The sequence below is a fragment of the Bos javanicus genome, chromosome 24, assembly GCF_032452875.1.
Source record: "Bos javanicus breed banteng chromosome 24, ARS-OSU_banteng_1.0, whole genome shotgun sequence".
Lineage (NCBI taxonomy): Eukaryota > Metazoa > Chordata > Mammalia > Artiodactyla > Bovidae > Bos > Bos javanicus.
Genome location: NC_083891.1, coordinates 34,473,856 through 34,497,438, shown reverse-complemented (window position 1 = coordinate 34,497,438; position 23,583 = coordinate 34,473,856). Strand labels below are relative to the sequence as shown.

The 23,583-nt window shown below is 36.1% G+C and overlaps 1 protein-coding gene and 1 long non-coding RNA gene across 3 annotated transcripts in view; one reads left to right on the top strand and one right to left on the bottom strand.

The window, feature by feature from the left end:
- The window catches only part of MIB1 (MIB E3 ubiquitin protein ligase 1), a 98,375-nt gene that overhangs the window by 57,739 nt on the left and 17,053 nt on the right, over positions 1-23,583 (top strand). Inside the window, exons 13-17 of the mRNA XM_061399770.1 lie at positions 13,330-13,462; positions 15,413-15,499; positions 19,016-19,177; positions 21,267-21,448; positions 22,934-23,126. Coding sequence (XP_061255754.1) covers positions 13,330-13,462; positions 15,413-15,499; positions 19,016-19,177; positions 21,267-21,448; positions 22,934-23,126 — 757 coding nt within the window. The remainder of the gene's footprint in view (positions 1-13,329; positions 13,463-15,412; positions 15,500-19,015; positions 19,178-21,266; positions 21,449-22,933; positions 23,127-23,583) is intronic.
- Positions 298-7,468, bottom strand: LOC133237583 (uncharacterized). Of its 2 annotated transcripts, XR_009733259.1 has the most exons (4): positions 6,153-7,468; positions 5,455-5,620; positions 4,062-4,293; positions 298-3,719 (listed from the first exon to the last, which is right to left on the bottom strand). It is a non-coding gene; the product is annotated as an uncharacterized LOC133237583 (long non-coding RNA). The 2 variants fall into 2 exon arrangements; XR_009733258.1 differs by having other exon boundaries at positions 298-4,293.

Sequence of the window (23,583 nt, the reverse complement as noted above, 5' to 3'; positions counted from 1 at the left end):
GGTAGCTTTTCCCTTCTCCAGGGGATCTTCCCAACCCAGTCAAACCCAAGTCTCCCTCGTTGTAGGCAGATTCTTTACCAGCTGAGCCACCAGGGAAACCCATATAATGTTACGCCTTTCTTTAATTTAAAATAGTGCATGTCCACACTGTGGCATTCCTGTTAGGGTTTCAGGTGACCTTCTCAGATATTTTCTTCCTTTGAAAGAAGTTTTGGTTTTTTTAAAACTTTGTGGCACAGTCTGCATTTCAATATCATTTCATTTCTGAAGGGCAAGAAATTTAATACAGAGACCATAAATGAATAAAATAATTTTATTTGAAAGCCTTATATCATTCACAGTTTTTCACCAAACTGTTTATTAACATCATATACTATTATAGCTCTTTCAAGTAGAATTAACAGTTACAAATTATTTGATTTAAACCATAATCTGAATAAGTAAGTTGAAATCAGTTGACATGTGATTAATAATGATAAATGAAAACGCTGGCTGTCCTGTAGTAATCAATGCATAGCTACAGCTGGTTGAAGGGGACCAAATCCATTGAAGAGGCGATTTGGTTCCATTTTACCAGCTCTAGCAAAGCATTGCCGTGCTGCTAGCTGGGGACCTAAAACAGCTGAAATTTTTTTATTTGTAAAATTATGATTATGGTCCTTCCTCAAATGTTAAGAGAATCTCGTATCAGTGTTTCAGCCATGGATTGTAAAACTTTATTTTCTGAAGGCACTTTTCGTGTTTCCCACTCCAGTCGTGCAGAAGTCTTTACCCTTTAGCGCGTTGGTAGTGCATTAAGGAGTTATCAATGTACATCTTTATTTTTAACACCTTTGCTGAATTCTTAAATATAGACAGTGACCTATTCCAAAACCAGCACCATTTAAAAAGAGCATATAGACCTTGATGTGTATCAGAGTAATGTTTTCTGTTTATCTTTGAGCAGTAAACCAAATAAGCAGGTGAAATAGGTTAGGGAAAAATACTGCTAGTCAGTCACACTTTCCTACCGCCACTTCTTTTTTTAGCATAATACTTAAGGACTAACAAACAGCAAGTTGCTGACGGGGGGGGAGGGATGAATGGCCTTAAGAAAAGTACCTCTGGTACCCTTTGGTTTATAAATAGATCACACGTGTATTCAGTGTATTGCTTAGACTTGTGTTGAAGGAACTGCCATGCATGATAGCTTATTTTTCTTTCTTTTTGCTTATGTAGTGTCCCTAACCATAGATTAATAATTGAACTCTTTTAAAAGTCTAGTTCCTTGACTGAATTCTCTGTCATTTCGGGTACAGATTGCCTGGTTACTTCTCATTATCTGCTTAATAATACATTGTGGTTAGCAATAATCATGAATTTGAGTTTGGAAATTATCATTAAAACTCAGTACAGCAAGTTTTTGTTAAAAGGGAATTGCAATATTGAGAAGGGATGTCTTCTGAAAATACCTTTTTAAAACTTTTAAAATAACTTTTTAATAACTTTTAAAAACTTTGAACAGTTATAGTTTGCCTGTAAGGTAAGTGCTCTCACTGAAATATAAACAGTAAAGAAATAGTTACGTGTTTTGAACCAAACTGGGAGAAGGTCAACACTAATTCAGGCAATATTCAAACACTTCTCGTATTAAGTATATCCCGCATCTGTTGGCTGAAGGGTATCATGCTGCTGGTGAAATTAATGTAACTACAATTATTTCCATCATTTATTCTAATAGAAAAGAAACAGGTGTTAAATTGCCTGGACTTAAGTGCTGAAGATAGCAATAAAACTGACTTCTATTTTTACTAGTTCTATGGGAGCTGTTTAGCAGATCCAGTTGCTCAAGTGTGCTTTGGATGGCAGTTCAGTTTCATATACTGGCCATATCGGGGCAAGAGAGGCCGGGGGAAAAAAAATAGTACAGCATTTGATAATGTCAGCATCTGTTATCCCTGTCAGAGAGACAGTTGAAATGTTTGAGTTACAACAGTGTCAGCAGATGCCCAGAGTTTAATATGTACTCAGTTAAAAATGAACAGCTGATCTAAGTGATAGATGTGACATTTTAGAGTGATTGAAAATACTCTTAGATATGTTAAGTTTAACTTGCAAGCACTAGGATCAGTGTATAATTATACTTTTTCAAATGAATAATAGATACTGTCATTTTCTAAGGTTTGTAAGCTCTTAATATTGTAGCAACAAGATTCTTAGTTGCTGGAATGTTTTAAAATAATTATTAAAAACTTTTATACCCATAGAATGGTGAATATAATTGCTTATTATAAAGCGTAGATCTAGTAATACCCTTTGAGTAGTTTCATAGAGGAACCTCTATTTTTGAGGTGTATATTGTCAGTTTTTAATGTTTAGGGCGTGTGTAGTTAAACTTAATGAATGGAATATGAAGCTTTGCCATCCTTTTTGTGGATAATCAGGATGAAGGTCTATTCTTGAGTGAGTTAAGCTTTGAACTGATTTTTTTTTCTTTGAAAATGTAAAATTTTAAAATTAATGAACTTTTGTAATTTACAATAAATATTCTATAACTTCTATACTTGTATGTAAGTCATTCTCTCCTTTTTAATCTGATTAAATGAAAATCACCTTTTGACAATTATCTAGTTGTCTTATTAAACAAAATTAACAATTCATGGATAACCTTATGGCCATTTCTACTCAACTGTGACAAAAAATTTAGACATGTGATGACATATGTCTGAATACTCTAATCAAAAGAAATGATTAGAATATATGAATATTAATATTTATTTTCTAAATCTATTATAGTAGCTTAAAATAGTTACTAATAAATTGTTGCTAAGAGCTTTATCATTTATAATATTTATCAATATAAGTATATATTGTACAAAATAAATTTTACATAAAATACAAAATGTATTTTAATATCTCTAGCATACTATAAATGGTAGGCTATCATGTTTATAAAAAGTTGAATTGTATTTGCCTAGTACCAATAAAAGATGGTTATTCTTTCTGGATACATTGGTTTCATGATTGTAGTGTTTCATTTTATGTGCCCTCTTTGGAGAAAGCAAATTCAAGGATAGTATAGGTAATAAATTAATTTATTTTAATATTTGGCAGTCTGTGACCAGTGTGCCCTATTGATTTATACCTATTTCCCAGAATTTTATCATTTTTATTGAATAAATTGTATGTCTTGATTTAAACTAAGTACTTACATAGCATTGAAAGTGGAAACTGGATTAGGGAGAAGGACAGGGACCACTTTTTTTTCTTTGAGAGTAGAATTTTACTTGAAAGATAGTCTTTTAAAATTATAACTATGTCTGTAGCTTTGAGAAAGAAAACTTAAAACACCAAAACTTGCTTCAGGAATTCTTACAATATTGTTAAATTATAATTACATTGTTAATTATACTTATTCTTCATATCAAAATATGAAGAATAGCTGTTGAAATGCAAATGAAGTCAGCTTTTGTTAAATGTCAGCCCTACTAATGTTACATTTAAATTAAAATTAAATTGTGGAGACAGAAAATGGGTCATGTGTATCATTTTTTTGTACTAGTATCACTGTTTTCTCTTTTGTATTCAAATTTTAATCATGTGAGTACTTAATTTAAAAATGTAGAATGTCGTATGCTTTAAACTTAAAGGATTTAAAAGGAATTCCATGTTAATTTTAAATCTACTTCAGAAGAACTTTTTTCCTCATGAAATATAAATCAGCAACATTTAGTTTCCATCTGAAAGAAATAGGTACATTTTCTGGTGTTAGTATTGCCAAAGGTCATCTCTTTGATAGGTTAATTTAACATACGAAGGTCATTCACATAGCTGCAGTCTAGTTTCCTCTTGGTGGTTTATTGCCTACCAAAAATACATACTTCTTTACATTCCATAGCATTGTATGTTCATATGGGTACATAAAGAAGTATGTACTCTGAGTAGGTATTACTAACTTGTTAGCTGTAAAAACATGAAATGTTTTATTTTCCCATTTTTTAGTAAAACTTTCAGCTTACTGATGGAGAGCAGTGGTAGATTGTTTGCAGAGAATATCAAAGACTAAACTTTATAACATTTACCTGAGGCATGGCATTAGTGCTGTTTATGGTTCCTTGTTCTTGGTGGACATACACTTCTAAACATTGACCAGTTATCTGTTGAACTTTGTCTTGGTTTGGTTCTTTTTGAGAGAGATCCATTGAATCAGTGGGGATTTACAGAGTGTATTTCAGAAATTGGTAAGATCAGCCTAGTGTTTCTTCATAGTCTTCAGAGCAAATTTCTTCTTATTTTGTAGTTTGCTTCTAGAACCTACAAGTAGACAATAATTAATTTGGTGCATGTACTTTTTACCAGCAAGATATCTTATTAAAGACTTAATAATTAACCAATTAGTACTACTTCTGATGTTGATTCTAAAGTTGAAAAAACAGGGAGAAAAACTGGATCTTTTTAGAGTATGAATGAACTGAATTTTTTTTAATGATAATTTTTTTTGTTAGTTTTGTTTTTAAGGTCACAGATAAGAACTCATGATCATTTGAAAACCTCTGTGTTGTTCCTTTGTTATTAGTTACTTACCTGAGTTTTGCAGTTTGGTGATCCTGTCTGGGTTAAATATAAATTTAGATAAAAGAATTAATATCTAATTTTGGTGAGTTGAGTGGTTCTGATACTTTGACTTTTTTTTTTTTTTTGTCAATATGAAGGATAAGTACCAGAACAATCAAGTTTTCCAAAGTCACACTTAAAAGAACTGGAAGGTATTGGCTAGTGAGCAGTTGGGTTTTAACTTGATCGTTTAGCATGAAAACAAATTATAGTTGGTGAGTTGCCTTTTATTATTGTGGCATTAAGAAGTTAATTTATAAGAAGACCATAAGAAAATTTCAGATCTGAGAGAGGAGGGGGTGTAAAAGACACGGAAAGTAGAATTCCTGCAGCCCGTTGTAAGAAGTGAGTGTAGCTCACAGAGAGCAGAGGACCACGTAGCGGGAGATGGCCCAGTACTACAGCAGTTTCAGCAACGCAGCATTTGAATTTCACCATCCGTATTCTGGTTTAATTTTGTGCCCAGCTATCAGAGGAAGCATTAAAAAGCATTTTGTGATCTCCAAGTTTCTTTGTTGACTAAACCTTGAAAGAGTTAATAGTTTTTAAAAGATAGTATGCTCTGAAGGCAGGTGGCCATTTCCTAGGGATACAGAATCACCACTTAATCTGAAACAGTAAAGACTGACTCTTTAATAATGTAAAAGACAGGAATGGACTTGTACAGGTTTGACATTGAATCATCTGTCATGATATTTGAACAGCATTCCTTTTTACACTGCATAAGGTCTCTGCTTGAACTGTGAAACGGCTTTGCCCAGGTAGAATTTAACAATAAAAGCATGTATTGAGTCGATAATAGGTAAGCATGCAGAAAACCATAAGCCTTCATTAAAGTACTGTCCTGTGGTGCTGTGTTACCTGTGAGCTTAGTGTCATGAGCAGGGAGAGAGAGAATGACCCAGAGAGTCACGCCAGCAGCAGCCATCTCATCTTGATCGGCTCTTCACTCTATTTGCTGAATCAGCGCTTCTTTTCATGAGCCGGGGGAAGTAAAGGGGAAGTGTCAGTGAACACAGGACCCCACCTTTTAAGATAAATTTGAAAAACAAGTGAACAAACAAAGTATATCAGCCATCTTTTCCCTCTCCCTTTCCTTATGCTTAAGGGAAAAAAAAAAACATTTCAATAAAATTGAGTCAGCATTGGCCATTTGATTTGGAATGTCCTGTTACTGGTGTTGAATGGATATGAGTACCTTGTCTCTGGTGTATAGAAAGTGAAGCAACGGGGAAAGGTTGCTTCAACGGCCAAGAAAATGCACCTCACTAATTGCTCAGATGGAATGCTTCAGAAATGGGGAAAAAGTTGTAGAGGAGGTTACTTTTACAAACTAAAAAAGACACACACACACACACACAAACCCAGCAAAAACCAAAACACACCTCACTCCCCCCCACCAAATAACTGTAAACATTCACCCTGTTTCCTTTGCCCACCAGAGGACATTGGGGTCTTCTGACTTCTCAGGAAATAATTCTGCATCTTTCTTGCTGTGGAATTTTTGTTTGTTTGTTTTTAGTTGCCAGGATTAGATGGTAGATCTGTATTGACGCTACCTTGTCAAATCCAGAGGTCAAGTCTGCAAGCAAGGTCGGGACTTCCACATGGTCACTACAGAGGTTAACTTATATTCTTCCCTCAGTGGCCACAGGCTGAACTGTTCAGCTTTATAGGCAGCTAAGCATTTGAAACATGCACTCCCAGGCAAACAGGCTCTCTTGTGCCTCTCTCTTCCCTGACCATATTTAGTCAACCATAGCAAAAAATAGTCTCTCAGCTGTCGATTGTCGATCCAAAAGCTGAGGAAGCCTCTATCTTGCTTTCTGCCTATTGATTGTTCATCCTGCGGTCCAAACACTGCCTTGCCATTTGTCCTGCATTTTTTTTTTTTTTTCAAAGCACTGCCAAATAAAGCGGTCTCTCATGTTTCCACTTACACATCCCAGATTTATACTGAGCTTGCGCTGAGGCTAGGAAAGCCTGATGCGGCTGCCACTATACTTAGAAGCACTGCAGCGAAAAAAGGAAAGAGAAAAAATATTACCCTGGCTAGTAGCAAGACAGGCTTTGGACAGATATGGAACAAGTAAAGTCGCTGTGCTGCCAAAATATATTTCATAACCTGTTTTTTTAAATCAGTAAACAAAAAAATCAGGATAATGATATTTTACATAGCTCAAGGCCTGAAGGGATTTTGTAGTGTTACCTTTAGAGCTCGTTGTTGGTATACATTCTTTTTAAATTTAATAAATAATAATTGAATGGAAAAATATGTAGAAAGAGTAAGTAGAACCAATATATTGAAGGTGAAGAGATCACTCAGGAGGAAAGGAGGAATGTGTAAATGAAATCTTGGAAGTGCTACTTAAAACTTTTAAATTAAAAAAAAACTTTTAATTCAGTGTCACTTTTAATAAATTTTTTAGTAGTGCTTAGGTGAGAAACAGGGTCTGGAATGCTTTTTAGTAATTGTGTTACTTTTCTATTGAAACTTTGTAGTTATATAACTGTTATAATGCATTAATTAAATTCTACTTTATTTTCAAATGTGAAGTGGTTTTTTCCTCCTTTCTACATTGCTGTTCCACTTTACTTTTCTGAGATAGCATTTAGGCATGATCATTTCACACTTTATTACAGACTCAAAATAGTCACTAACCTTTCTGTAATTTCTTGTTGCTGTTCAGTCACAAAGTCCCTGACCCAGGGATCGAACCCGTGTCTCCTGTATTGCAGATGAATTCTTTACTGCTGAGCCACCAGGGAAGCCCTTCTGTAACTTTGTCACATAACACATGTTATAGGGGAAAAATACTTTTGTTCTAAACTTTAATAGCATATCACCATAAATTTTAATGTTGAGGTTTGTTTTTTAACCAAGGAGAAAAAAAAATTTAACATCAAATTCCGCAAACCTATGGCGGTACAATTTAAGATCTAACAAACCTAAGAATGCCTAGGAAAAACCAACTATACCTTGTTCTTAATTCATATATAGTCTCTTAAGTATTGATTCAGTTCAGTTCAGTTGTTCAGTCATGTGTGACTCTGCGACCCCATGGACTGCAACACTCCAGGCTTCCCTGTCCATCACCAACTCCTGGAGTTTATTCAAACTTATGTCCACTGAGTCGGTGGTGCCATCCAACCATCTCATCCTCTGTCGTCCCCTTCTCCTGCCTTCAATCTTTCTCACATCAGGGTCTTTTCCAATGAGTCAGTTCTTTGCAGAAGGTATCCAAAGTATTGGAGTTTCAGCTTGAGCATCAGTCCTTCCAGTGAATATTCAGGACTGATTTCCTTTAGGATGGACTGGTTGGATCTCCTTGCAGTCCAGGGGTCTCTCAAGAGTCTTCTCCAACACCACAGTTCAGAAGCATCAATTCTTCAGCAGCCAGCTTTCTTTATAGTCCAACTCTCACATCCATCGATTCAGTTAAGAACCAAAAAGAACTGTTAACAGTTTTCTGAGCTCATTCTCCTACAAGGGAAATTTGTCCTTGACATCCTTTTTGTCTTTAGCATTTTTTATAACATAGCAGTTTAATTATTTCTGAATGGCTGTTTTAAAACAGTGACATAAAGCATGCTTCTAGATACTGAAGTAATTTTAGACACATTGTGAGAAGATGATGCATCTCAGAGTACAAGATAGGTCAATTTGAAGACTTTTAAACTACCTCATATTTCCTGACCATTTTGTAGCAGTCAAAGTCCTCCTTTCCCACCTCTCAAGCAAGCACTTACATAGTGTATGAAAGGACAGGCACTTTTCTAAGGCCTTTAAAATCCCCATAACAGTCCTACGAAATAGGACTTGTGATTCTTTACACATTTTATAGATGAGGAAACTGAGGCATAGAAGGCAAGTACCCTGCTCATGTCACCAGCCCTTTTGTTTGCTGGTACCAGAATGTGAGCCCAGGTGGTTTGGCTTCAGACTTAGATATTTACCCCTGTGCCTGTCGCTGCTGTGGTTGATAATAATGCAAGCAGTTAGGGCCTGGACTCTAGGGGACTGGAACCTGTACCAGGAATGTGGCATATTGAGCATTCTTGGCCCCAGTATGCTGAGAAAAATGACCGTTTGTTTGATTGTTTCTTCCTTTGTTTCATTCAAGTAAACTTTGAGCACCTCATACTAGGTGCACACAGAGGGAAGAAAGATGAGTAGAATGGCGTCCCTGGCTTACAGTGCGGAAGAGATCCTTTTAGTTGTCCTGTTTTAAGAATGATCGAATCCTCCTGCAGCCTGTATTGTCATTGCATATCTGTCATTTTGAGCTAATTTCTGCTGCATTACCAAATTCCTAGTAAATGAATTCAAGCTAAATTAATGAACCTTTTAATTACAGTATCTGTCAAAAAAAAGTTTGTGGGGAACAAAATTAAGCACACCAAAAAAATTAAAATTTAACATTTGAGTCATGTCTGTGTATCCCTTTAAATAGATGAAAGAAAATAAAAACTGTCCATATTCATTTGCTAGAATGATTATTACAGATAGCATTCTTGTCTCCATCCATTTAGATAGGGGTGGGTGTGTATTGAATAAAGATGTGTTCAAACTGTTACATATTAACTTGCTCTTAGCATGGCCTACAGAACTTCTGCCTGAGATTTATCAACTTTCTTAGCAGGTTCCTTTATGGATTCTGTACTAACATGCTTAAATTATATTTGAGGGATTGTTCAATATTCAGAATTTATTGAACCCCTAATATGTGCTATTATCTCAATGTCTTTTTTACATTCAGTAATACTAATATGTAAGGCCTCCTCAGTTTAGCTACTATGGTTTGTTTGGAAAAATGTTGCCCATCTCTGAAGAAAGATTGCAAAGCATGGCAGGTCCTAAAAATGGAGCCATTGCCATTTGACTGTTACATACCAGTGCAGACAGCTGCTCGTCCCCTCTGCTTCTTAGAGCTCATTTGCTCATCATTCAGCGAACGTTTGCGTGTTCCCATGTGCCAAGGATTATGCTCGGCACCACTATTAGTTGTTCCGGAACTTAATGCTTCTTTGGCACTATTCACAAATGCCTGCTTAACTGGTAGTAAGATCTTATCCTTAAACCATCCATGTCCTTAACCTTTTGGAAAACAACCAGATTGAGAAATAAAGAAGAATGTTTGAACGTTCGGGAAAGTATCTTCAAATCTCATACAGTGCTCCACCAGTGAGAGTCTGTTGGCTTAGTAAAATTATTGATTTATTGAACTGGTAACATCCTTATGCCAGGAACTCTAAGGGCCTCAGTGCTTGCAGCATAACAACAGAAACCTCTTAATTAGCTAAGGTGCTGTGGGAACAGCTGACCTTCGTTGGTTGTATTGTGGAGTCCTCAGATTGCCCCACAGGAGGAAAGGAGACAGACCATTCAGAACTACTCTGGACATGAAGGGGAGGGGACCAGAGACTGTTGTTTTTTTTCTCTTAGCTCATACTGCAGGCTGGGCCCAAAGATTGACTTTTCTTGAGGTGTTGTATTGTTTTTGTTTGCTTTTTGTGAAGGCAGTAGGTCAAGAACTAACATTAATTAGCAGCTTTCCTATTAAGATGAGAAGGTTATAGATTGCTCTTAAAATTAAGCTACCCCAAATCTCCAGTATAGGAGAATTCCAGATCATTTATGTGAATACTCTATCTTCAAGGAAGTAGAATATAACTTTCCACCTGTTAAGAGTAGGCTACCTATAGTGACTTCCTTCCAAAGAGTGTAGTAGTATTCTGTAGTAGAGAAAGGGAGAAAAAGAGTAACTCTACAGTGGAGAAAGTGGACAGATGCTACCTCAACCAGATGGCTATGGTTAACATTGAGAGGTAAGTCATGCTGATAGTGTGCACCCTTGATGTGATGGAATGGCACTGTCTTTGAGACTTCCTCCTCAAAACTCATAATCCCAGTTGTAATCATCAGAAAACATCAGACAAATTACAAGCAAGGAACATTCTATCAAATAACTGATGAGTACTCCTCAACACTGTCAACATCATCAAAAACAAGGAAAGTCTAAGAAACTGTCACAGTGAAGGGGACCCTCAGGAGCCACGACAGCTAAGTGTAATGTGGTAGAGAAAGTACGTTAAATAAGGACATTGGAGTGAAGTATGGTCTTTAGTTAATAACTGTCAGTACTGGTTCCTTAATGGTAACAAATGTATCATCCTAATGTACAGTATTAACAGGAGGGGTGAGGAACTCTCTGTACTGTCTTCACAATTTTCTGTAAGTCTAAAATCTAGAAGTTTATTTAAAAATGGCAAAACCAAAAACTAATCTGACCACTCCTAGCTAGCTGTTGACTTTTGCATTAATTTTGATTTCGGGCTATCTGCAGTATTTCTCCAAAACTTAGAGCATTTAATCAGGAGTTGATTTTGTTGTTATAATTCAGTTATCATAAAGTAAGTTTAGTCTTATATTCTTTTAAAAGTATATTAAAACAAAAAGTATATTTCAGAATGAATTTTATCAAGACCAATCTTAAAAAGATTTAGTTATGTGAAAGGGAGCCTTTTTTATTTGAATGCCGATGACTTTGAATTTGTGAAAATGGTGAAATGGGTAGATTTGTGTGAAAGGGGTATAAGGGCTAGATTTGGAAGGGGGCTGTTACAGATGTTCAGAGGAAAGGTTATGAAAGTCTATATAAGAGATATTATATAGGAAATAATAGTTTAGTTTTAAAAGGGAAAGTCAGCAGAACAAAGTGAATGCAGGAGTGGGAAGGGAGGAGAGGGTCTAGAATGATTCCCATATTTCTGACTGGGGTGGCTGGTTAAATGATAATAAGAATAACCAAAATCAAGAATACAGGAAGAATTCTTAGGAAGGAGAAAAGGGAAATTTGTATTGTGTACTTCATAGGTCTATAAACTTAGAACTGTAATAACACTGTAATATTGAAGAGCTTTAGACTATACTAAAACATTTTATTACATTCCCTCATTTAGTTCTTACAGAACTCTTTTCATATGACTTTATAGGCCCATAGAGATGACTAACACTAACATTAATAAAAATGTCAAATTATTTTTCATATGATGATGTACCATTAAGAATTTGAGTCAAAAATCTACATAATTTCTAGTATTTTATTTTAATCCACTAAATGGGGAAGTCCTTACAATTACTGAAAATGAACTAAAGCAAGAATCTTCGGCTTTGTATGAGGTCCGTGAATGGAACTTAGATTCCCTCAAAATTATATGTAAAGATTTTTATGTGCATTTTGGGGGGAGGGAATGGTTCCTGGCCTTCCACAGATTTCCAAAGAAGTCTGTCATTCATGGACAGTGATTTTAACTTTAGTAACAACCACTGAAGGCTGTCTTTTAAGTTTTGATTCTCAATATGCCTTGGGTCATTAACCTGTTTGAAAATCTGATAAAAGCTACAAACTTCCAGATATGAGTACAATTTTAGAGATGCGTGGATTCTTTAGAGCGTGTTCTCAGATGTCTTGGACTTCCTATGTGGGATTCATGGACCACTGCCATTAAACAAACATGTTCTGTATCACGTTAGGTCTTAGTTTCATTATTTAGAGACTTAACAATTTCTTTTACACACATTCTTATTCTGCATCTTCAGACTGTTTCTCCATACGTTTAAAATATTTGTTTCAGATTTTTCTCTCCTGTGTGTCCCCTTAGGAAAAACTATCCCAATATGTATCTTACTGTTAACTTCTTGCCCTTTTATACTCTAATGACAGAATTTTAAAAGCTTTTCTGCGTTTACTGCCTTTTTTAGGTATGGGGGAACATTCAATATCTAATACATCTATCAATGTTGTCTGTGCCAAGTCCAGTACTGTTTATAGAAGCCGTTCATTATCTCAGGTGTCAGTCTTTAAAAAAAAAAAAAACAACAATTAGTGGACAGATATTAAGGGAAATTTTTCCCAAATTTTTTAAAAATAAAAAAAAATTATTTTTAGATTTTTCCCGAATTATGAGTTTTCCACACAAGATCTTTGTTAGGAGAAGTTACCAGTGAATGGTAAGAAAGTTGCTTCTTATTTTACTTTCCTTTTTGAGGGTAGGCTAGCCTTTTCTTTACAAAGCATGGTTTCTCAGTAATTAGTTCCCCTGATCTTTCCTGGTTTAATCTTTGGTGCTCTTTAGGATAACTTTCTCTTTTTTTGCTTTGGAGATATTTGGTTATCATATTGTAAATTTTAAATATTCGAGTGCCATTTTGTGTGTTTCGATATCAACTAGATTTAGCACTACTAAATGACATATATCAGATTTTTAATCCCACAGAATTCATGATAATCTGCCAGCCACATAAAATTTGTCTTTAATTATCACTATTTTTCCCAATTAACTCTTGTTACCTGATTGTTCTTCATTAACTCTTACATTAATATATACTACTCTAATTGAACCTAAGAGATTCCACAGATTCAAACGATATCCTTATTAGGGTATATTTCACCTTTGGGTTTTTTCCCTCTCAGAATATTTCCCTTTGTAGCACTCCCATTCTATTTTGATTCTACTCTCCAAACAGTGATAATTTGTTTACCTCTTAAAATGTCAAAGGGCTGTGCATTTGAGATTTAGAAATTTTGAATTTCTGTTTGTCTCTTAAGGGCATAATTTTCTTTAAAGAGGAATATTTTCATTTGATTTTAAGAGTTTTTTGGAATATTTTTTTATAAAGAAAATAATAAGATATATAACTAAATATCAAATTAATATAAATTTGCCTTTCAGCGCAATGCGTGTTTTACTGTCTAAATTACCAAGACCGTGGATTGTGGATGAGAAGAAAGATGATGGTTATACTGCCTTGCATCTGGCTGCCCTTAATAATCATGTAGAAGTGGCCGAACTGTTGGTGCATCAGGTAGGAAAAGCATTTCAGTAATTTTTAACAATTTTGGGTCATTGCTAATCATTGATTTATTATTACTTTATCAACTACTTACGGATGAGACAGTTGGATGGCATCACCAACTCTATAGACATGAATTTGAGCAAGCTCCAGGAGTTGGTGATGGACAGGGAAGCCCGGTGTGCTGTAGCCCATGGGGTCGCAAAGAGTCAGACATGACTGAGCAACTGAACTGAACTACTTACTAGTAGATTACAGTAAAATCCCATGGTGATGCAAATTCAGCTGTAGTATGAACTTAGTCTTTAGTGGTGCTTCAGTGGAGGGAAATAGTAGTGGGGGTGTGGGTAGGGTGGGTGTGGATTCTTAACACCTCCAGTATTCTCTCTGCACAGCCTTCCTGAGTTGGTCCAACAAAATAGGCATCAGCTTAAAGGGATTTTCCAGATTCACTGCCACTGTTGTGGAAGTGTCACTCAGCTATGTCATCACGAAGCAGTATGTTGATGTCTAAATCAGTGTGGCAAGTTGCTACCAGGTGACACCAGGCTGCAGTTAGGACCTAGGGACTCAGTTCTCAACAACTGCTGGACCCCTTGAATCTGTGTGGATAGCAGGGTAGGCTCACATTAGTTATTTCATTTATCTTAGGAATAAAATACCTCTACATTTTTATGAGCTTAGATTTTGAGGGGAACCTATTGATTACAATTTTATGATGTTTTGGTATATTCAGCAAAATTTTTAAATGCTTCAGACAAGCATATGCCATAGGGAAGCAGTAAAGTTTCCAAAGAATTATCTGTGACTCCTGACTTCAAGGAACTTACAGTCTAGTTAAGAAGATGAAATGGCAGGGAAACTTAGTAGATAGTACATTATGTGTAATTGGGTCTTATATCATAAGATGGACAGTCTATACAAAGACATTTAAAGAAAGAAACAGTTCAAAAGCTAAACTGCCTTTCCCCTGCCATTATAAGCCTTTATTATTAAAGTTAATTCTCTTAGAAGTGTTGTTAACTATGATAAGTTCCTTTTCATCCAAAATCCAAACTACTGACCTAAGCCAGTACCACACTGTCTTGGTTGTGCTTAGTCGCTCAGTTGTGTCCGACTCTTTGCAACTCCATGGACTGCAGCCCACCCGTCTCCTCTTGTCCATGGAGATTCTCCAGGCAAGAATACTGGAGTAGTTACCATGCCCTCCTCCAGGGGATCTTCCCAACCCAGGGATTGAACCCAGGTCTCCTCTATTGCAGGCAGATTCTTTACCAGCTGAGCCACCAAGGAACCCAAAGAATACTGGAATGGGTAACCTATCCCTTCTCCAGGGGATCTTCCCGACCCAGGAATCTAACTGGGATCTCCTGCATTGCAGGCTGATTCTTTATCAGCTGAGCTGCTAGGGAAGCCCACTGTCTTGGTTACTGTTACTGTTGCTTGGTTACAGTAATCAGTAACTGAACTGAAATAATAACTATAGTAACTATAGTAATCAGTAACTGAAATCAGTTACTCAGTTGGAGTAAGTCCTATAAATTTGTTGTTTTTTCTCAGACCTACTTTAACATTCTAGGTCTTCTGAATTTCCAAATACAATATGAAGACTCACTGATACATTTTCAGGAAGTACTTACTTAAAATGAGCTGATTATGTCTGTGGCTCTGTAATGGAGATTAAAAGGGAGCTGTGTTTGACTCTGTATTGTCCTTTGTCCTGTAACTGTCCTTAGGTGGAATCACCACAGTAAAAATAGTTTTAAATTTGCCGTTCTATTTCAGAAAGTTGGCTGTCCCACCACTTCTTCCTGCTATTCACATCTGTTACCATATATTACAAGGTCTAGCCCTTGGAGGGGGCGTGCTCAGCAGCAGCCAGTGTTATGGCTTCCTCATAGAGAGTTAGATTATGTGCTTCCCTCTTGTCACATTTAACTGTAAGCCTTGTTCTTCTTTCAGGGAAACGCAAACCTGGACATCCAGAACGTGAACCAGCAGACAGCCCTCCACCTTGCCGTGGAGCGGCAGCACACCCAGATTGTGAGGGTAACGTGTCTACTAAAGTGAATCTTACCCCTTTAAATTATATGTTGTTAGGCTTCTCCGAAGGCGTAGTTAGAGGTAAAATTATGATTTTAGGCTGGTATTTTAATCAGTTGGATAAAGAGTTTTAATTTCTAATAGGAAAAATCTTAACTCTTATATTTAAAGTTTTTATAATTTTGTTGTCAGGATTTGTAAATTCCTGGAATATTAAATCAGAGAATTTCAAAGTAACATATACATTTTTTTAAAAGTATACTTCCTTTTAATTTTTATAATTGAGAGTGAACTGTAATTAAAGCCTTTGCTAGACATTTGCCAAACATTTCAAAGAAGCTGGCATATGTAATTTTATATTACTAATCTGGTGATTCCAGATCAAATACTTGAAATGATCTGTTTAAACTTTTTTGTAGAGCAGTGGTTCTTAAAGTTTGGAGGCTGAGCAGCAGCAATAGCATCACCTAGGGCTTTGGCAGAAAAGTAAATTCTTGGGCCCCATCTCAGACCAACCAGAGCAGAACCTCTAAGGGTGGGAACTAGCAATCTCGGGTTTTACAGGCCCCCACGTAATTCTGATGCCGATTTAAATTTGAGAGACCGATCTACAGAGACGTTTTATATAATCTTTTTGAAGCACAATGAACAAAAAAAGAGCAAAATAGTAATTTGCCAAAACAGGTAGGACTGTATGCTTGAGATTGATTTCTTTGTATGGTGTTTTTCTAAAACTCTGATAACATTTGCGGAAAGGTTAGGGAACTTGTTAAAGCAAAGTTTTATATTTACTGCTTAAAATATCTGTTGAGGTATATCAATTATGCATTATATGTAAGAGATTGTAACTTAGCAAACATTTCACATTTATAAAAAATTCTCTTGCCAGAAATTCTTCATTTCTCTGATGTTTGGACTTATAACCCTTATAACCACACATTTGGAGAAAAGTGACCACAGGGGATGGAAAAAAATAAATGCATATTTATTTAAGTATTTCCAATAGGACCAAATCACAATACTCAAAATTCTTCTATTATTTTTTTTTTTTGCTTTTTTTTTTTTAAACTTTATTTTATTTTTAAACTTTACATAATTGTATTAGTTTTGCCAAATATCAAAATGAATCCACCACAGGTATACATGTGTTCCCCATCCTGAACCCTCCTCCCTCCTCCCTCCCCATACCATCCCTCTGGGTCGTCCCAGTGCACTAGCCCCAAGCATCCAGTATCGTGTATCGAACCTGGACTGGCAACTCGTTTCTTACATGATATTTTACATGTTTCAATGTCATTCTCCCAAATCTTCCCACCCTCTCCCTCTCCCACAGAGTCCATAAGACTGTTCTATACATCAGTGTCTCTTTTGCTGTCTCGTACACCGGGTTATTGTTACCATCTTTCTAAATTCCATATATATGCGTTAGTATACTGTATTTATGTTTTTCCTTCTGGCTTACTTCACTCTGTACAATAGGCTCCAGTTTCATCCACCTCATCAGAACTGATTCAAATGTATTCTTTTGAATGGCCGAGTAATACTGCATTGTGTATATGTACCACAGCTTTCCTATCCATTCATCTGCCGATGGACAGAAACTATAAAACTCCTAGAGGAGAACATAGGCAAAACACTCTCTGACATACATCACAGCAGGATCCTCTATGACCCACCTCCCAGAATATTGGAAATAAAATAAAAAATAAACAAATGGGACCTAATTAACCTTAAAAGCTTCTGCACATCAAAAGAAACTATTAGCAAGGTGAAAAGACAGCCTTCAGAATGGGAGAAAATAATAGCAAATGAAGCAACTGACAAACAACTAATCTCAAAAATATACAAGCAACTCCTACAGCTCAACTCCAGAAAAATAAACGACCCAATCAAAAAATGGGCCAAAGAACTAAATAGACATTTCTCCAAAGAAGACATACAGATGGCTAACAAACACATGAAAAGATGCTCAACATCACTCATTATCAGAGAAATGCAAATCAAAACCACTATGAGGTACCATTTCACACCAGTCAGAATGGCTGAGATCCAAAAGTCTACAAATAATAAATGCTGGAGAGGGTGTGGAGAAAAGGGAACCCTCTTACACTGTTGGTGGGAATGCAAACTAGTACAGCCACTATGGAGAACAGTATGGAGATTCCTTAAAAAACTGGAAATAGAACTGCCTTATGATCCAGCAATCCCACTGCTGGGCATACACACTGAGGAAACCAGAAGGGAAAGAGACACGTGTACCCCAATGTTCATCGCAGCACTGTTTATAATAGCCAGGACATGGAAGCAACCTAGATGTCCATCAGCAGATGAATGGATAGGAAAACTGTGGTACATATACACAATGGAGTATTACTCGGCCATTCAAAAGAATACATTTGAATCAGTTCTGATGAGGTGGATGAAACTGGAGCCTATTGTACAGAGTGAAGTAAGCCAGAAGGAAAAACATAAATACAGTATACTAACGCATATATGGAATTTAGAAAGATGGTAACAATAACCCGGTGTACGAGACAGCAAAAGAGACACTGATGTATAGAACAGTCTTATGGACTCTGTGGGAGAGGGAGAGGGTGGGAAGATTTGGGAGAATGACATTGAAACATGTAAAATATCATGTAAGAAACGAGTTGCCAGTCCAGGTTCGATACACGATACTGGATGCTTGGGGCTAGTGCACTGGGACGACCCAGAGGGATGGTATGGGAGGGAGGAGGGAGGAGGGTTCAGGATGGGGAACACATGTATACCTGTGGTGGATTCATTTTGATATTTGGCAAAACTAATACAATTATGTAAAGTTTAAAAATAAAATAAAGTTTAAAAAAAAAAAAGCAAAAAAAAAAAATAATAGAAGAATTTTGAGTATTGTGATTTGGTCCTATTGGAAATACTTAAAATATACAAACTCACATATCTGAAATTAAAAGGAGAGGAAAAAAATGTCCTGAATTTCCTCCAGTTATTTTGATCTTAGAGTAGAATAATTAACCTGCATATTGGTTCTTGTTTTTTTCTGCTGTCCCTAGTTCAGTATGTTTGAATAATCAAGCTCATCATTATTTGTAAGCAGTCACAGGGATCAGAGTGGTGGTAAGCAAACACATAAGTTAACTTTCATGGCAGCTCCGTCAGATAGGGCTCTCACACTGTTACTTTAATTTTACTTTTTTTAGCTTTATTAAGTTATAATAGACAGATGGAAATTGTATACATTTAAAGTGTACAACTTCGTATTTTGATGCAGGTGTACATTGTGAAATAATCACTATAATTAAGCTAATTAACATAGCCACCATCACACATAGTTTGTGTATCTGTTTGGTGAGAACAGTTAAAGTCTGACTTCTCAGCAAATTGTAAGAACATGATACAACACCATGCAAAGGGGGGCTCTCCAGAACAAATTCATCTTATGTAACTGAAACTTTGTTACTTTAGATGTATTATAATTTCTTGTGGGTGGAATACTTAGGAAAAAGAGACATTTTTCTCTTCTAGCTTTTGGTCCGTGCAGGTGCCAAGTTAGATATTCAGGATAAGGATGGGGACACTCCTCTGCACGAAGCCCTGCGGCATCACACTCTGTCTCAGCTGCGTCAGCTTCAAGATATGCAGGATGTGGGGAAGGTTGATGCTGCCTGGGAGCCATCCAAAAACACGGTGAGCAAAGATAATCGTCACTTCTGTGCCAGGAGGAGCATATTTTAATGCAAGGTCTTATATTTATGGCTCATAGAACGTGCATCTGATCAGATATTTCATCAAAAGTACAAATGTAGGAATTTAGTTTATGAGCTAAACACTAGTCAGTACTGACTGTATTGTTTGCATTCTTACCAAAAGTTGTTTGGTTCTCCTTATGCAACTTAAGCCATTCAAGCAGGAGTGCTGTGGTGTCTTGTTGTGGTTTGGGGTTGCATTTCCTCATGACTGCTGGTATTGAACATCTTTTCATTTGCAGGTTTACCACCCATATATATTTGACAAAGCTGTCACTTAAGACCTTAATTTATTATGTTGTTGAACTGTTTTCTTACTACCAGTCTGAATCAAGTTCCATATCAGATATGCGATATGCACATACATTCTCCCAGTCTGTGGCTTGTCTTTTCATTCTTTTAACGGTATTGTTTGAAGCAATAGTTTTTTTTGTTTTTTTTTTTTGTCTTCAGACTTTAAACTTGTTATTTTGAATCGGCGTTATAGCCAGTCAACAGTGTTGTGGTGGTTTTAGGTGAACAGCAAAGGCCACACCTAGACATGTATCCATTCTCCCCCAAGCCCCTCCCCCTCCAGTCTGGTGCATGACATTGAGCAGAATTCATGTGCTATACAGTAGGTCCTTGTTGGTTATCCATTTTGAACATAGCCGTGTGTACATGACCTTCCCAAACTCCCTAAGTATTCCTTCCCCCCAGCAACCAGAAAATTTTCTAAGTCTATGAGTCGAAAAATAGTAATTTTAATGAAGTCTGATTTAGCAATTTTTTTCTTTTATTGTTTGTATCCTGAGAAATCTTTGCTAAATCTAAGGTCACTAAGGTTTTTTCCTGTTTTGTACTAGAAGTTTATAAAGTTTGAGCTGTTACATTTAGGTCTGTGATTGATTTTGAGTTAATTTTTATATACACAGTATGAAGTATGGGTCTTCTTTTTTTGCTTGTGGATATCATCACTCCAGTCCCATTTGTTGAGAAGGCTATCTTTTTCTACTGAATCGCTTGTTGTGCCTTTATCTAAAATCAGTTCTCTTCTGTTAATCTGTGTCTTTAGCTCTGTAATGCCAATGTACTGTCTTGATTACTGTAGCTTTATAATCAATGTTGAGGTCAGTCCAACTTTCTTCCTGTTTTTCAAAGTTGCTTTACAGTTCTAGGTCCTTCACCTTTCTGTATGAATTTTAGAATCATTTTTAAGAATGTAAAAGGATTCTGAGACCAAAGTGTTTGCTAATTGCTGCCTGTCTTTCTGTATGATCATGGGTAAATACTCTAACTCCTATGTGCCTTGTTTTTCTCATTTTAAAATGAGGGGAAGGGAGTAACTACCTCCATAAGGTTGTAAGGATTAAATGAGTTAGTTCACGGAAAGTGCTTAAAATAGTTCTTAGTCCACTGTAGATGCTCCATCAGTGTTAACAGTTATTATGACTATTTTCACACAGGATGTGAGTCAGTAGCTCGGATGACAGCAGAACCTGATTTGTCTCATTCTCCACTTTGTGTCTTAATTCCTAGTTCTTGGTTCTTTTCTCAGTTATCTCTCCCCTTATTGTTTCAAGTTGGTTGCTAACAGCTCCAGGGCCAAGTTGTTAGAAAAGGTAGTACTGTTTCCTCAATATCTAAATCAGAAGTTCCATTCTTGAGTCTTACGGGCTTTAATTAACTTGATTTACATTATGTGTCACCCCTGAACTAAGCAGAGATGAAGTGGGTGTCTGACTGATTTGGACCATCTTTGGTTCACTTCTGAACCCGGAGGATGGGTCAGTCCTCATACTGTACACCTGAGGACACGGGGTGAGTGAGGGGGGAATGATACTAGGACTGCGCCCCGTAGGTGTCCTCACGTCTCTGTAGTGTGTATGCTCCTTCCAGACATTTTCTTATTCACACATATGTATTCATACATACATGCATACATATATACGCAAGCACACACACACACGTATGTATGTATGTATATTTGGTGATAAGAAATGATAACAGATTCCTAAAGGAAAATAATGACTCTTTTCATATGATTTCAGTTAATAATGGGACTTGGTACCCAGGGGGCTGAGAAGAAGAGTGCGGCATCTATTGCCTGTTTCTTGGCTGCTAACGGTGCTGACCTTAGCATCCGAAATAAGAAGGGTCAGTCTCCACTTGATCTCTGTCCTGATCCAAGTCTCTGCAAAGCCTTGGCAAAGTGTCATAAAGAAAAAGTCAGGTTTGTATTATTTATTTTTATAAAACCTAATATTCTGTACATAAAATATTCTGTACATAAAGTGTCATGTCGTTTCACAATTAAGGACTTGGTTCTTGTCATTAAACATTTTAGTAGTTGTCCCTTGAACTTTGTACTTTCTTTCTTTTCGTAAATTTATGTATAGTGATGAAATGACACCTCTTTGGAATCCATACATAGAGCTGTGTTACAGGGAAATTAATGTAATGAAGTATTTTTTTATTGAAGTATAGTTGATTTACAATGTTATTTTCTGATGTACAGCAAAGTGATTCATGTATACATATATATTCATATTCTTCCATTATGGTTTATTACAAGATACTGAGTATAGTTACTTGTGCTATATAGTAGGACCTTGTTTATTTTATATTGAATATGTAGTAGTTTGTATCTGCTAATCCCAAACTCCTCTAATTTATCCTTTCCCTACTCCTTTCCCCTTTGGTAACTGTAAGTTTGTTTTCTATGTCTGTTTCTATGTCTGTTTTGTAAGTCAGTTCAGATTGTATCATATTTTAGAGTCCACATAAGCGATAGATGATATTTGTCTTTCTCTGATTGACTTTGCTTACTGTGATAATCTCTAGGTTCATTCATGTTGCTGCAAATGACATTCTTTTTTTTATGGCTAAGTAGTTGTATATAGAGGTATATACATATCTTTAAGTATATTCTTAAGGAATGTAAAATTCTATTAGAGAAAGACAGTGTATCTAAAAATATATGGATAAAGGCACCGTAATTACTGCAATAATAACTTAAACACTGGGGTGCAGGGGAAATCACTTTGTGAACGTGTGAGCGTGCGTTTCCGTGAGCCTCTGAAGGTTGTAGTAGAAGCAGTGTGTCCCTTTTCTGTTGCTGTGGTTGGTTGTGCATATGTATTTCTGTGTCGTGGATATATATTTATGGGTGTGCTCTGGCTTTCTGTAATAGAATCTTTATGCTCCTTAAGGATAAATTTAAAGAAATGTCAAAACAGCAGCTGCAGTGACCTATTTTTCACAGTTCCCTGTCTGTCGTGGACTCTGATGATGCTTCCTCTGTCTGTACTTAGGGCAACTAACATGGGCTGTAGTTAGGATTTTTGTTTTATTCCTATGTCCTGTGTCTTCCTCAGCTGGTTCTGTATAGATAAAAAAAGATTCTGAGTGAAACTGTTCATGTTAGTTTTTTTTTAAGCTAGTGTATTTGACTTCTGTGTTAGAAGATTCACCCTTTTTTATTGGGTGAGGATTTGTTCATTGAAATTTGAATTGTGCTATATGTACTAAAAAAATGCAGAGAGGTAGAAGAATATAATATATACAGTGTTTCATATACAGATGATAAGGCTTAGTTTTTAAACATAACTCAAGTTTTTATGCAAACGAATGATGCTCTAGATGTTTTAAAACATTTTAATTAATGAATTTCTGACATATTCTGATAGGTTTGATTAGAATTATTTTCTTTTATTAGTGGTCAGGTGGGCTCCCGAAGTCCTTCTATGATCAGTAATGACTCTGAAACCTTAGAAGAGTGCATGGTGTGCTCCGATATGAAGAGAGACACTCTATTTGGCCCGTGTGGGCATATTGCTACCTGTTCTCTGTGTTCGCCACGAGTCAAGAAATGCCTCCTCTGTAAAGAGCAAGTTCAGTCCAGGACCAAGGTAGTATGTTTTTCATACAGTGTTTTATTATTGTTTGATCTCTGAGACTACAGTTAATGATAAATAAGATTATATGATGCCGTGTGTCTGTTTTAATTTTGTTCTTCCTAAGCAAGATCTAAACATGGGAATGTATTTTACATTAATTATACATTACATGTATACATTTATCAAGACACCAGTTGAAACATGTAAACTACACTATTAGTTAAAAATAAAAGTTGTCTACTATTTTACTTTCAGAGCCTCTTATCACCTAAAGATGTCTTTGTGGTTTTAGTTACTTGTATATTACACCTTTTTTGAGCGCATGAAATGTTTTGTATTCCTCTTTGTAGAAGACCAGTTGATTTTTTTTTCAGTAGAATATCACATAGTCTGGATTTATTTGATTGTGTTATCATGGTGTTCTTTGTTTCTATATCCTTTGTATTTCTTTGAACTGGAAGTTAGATCT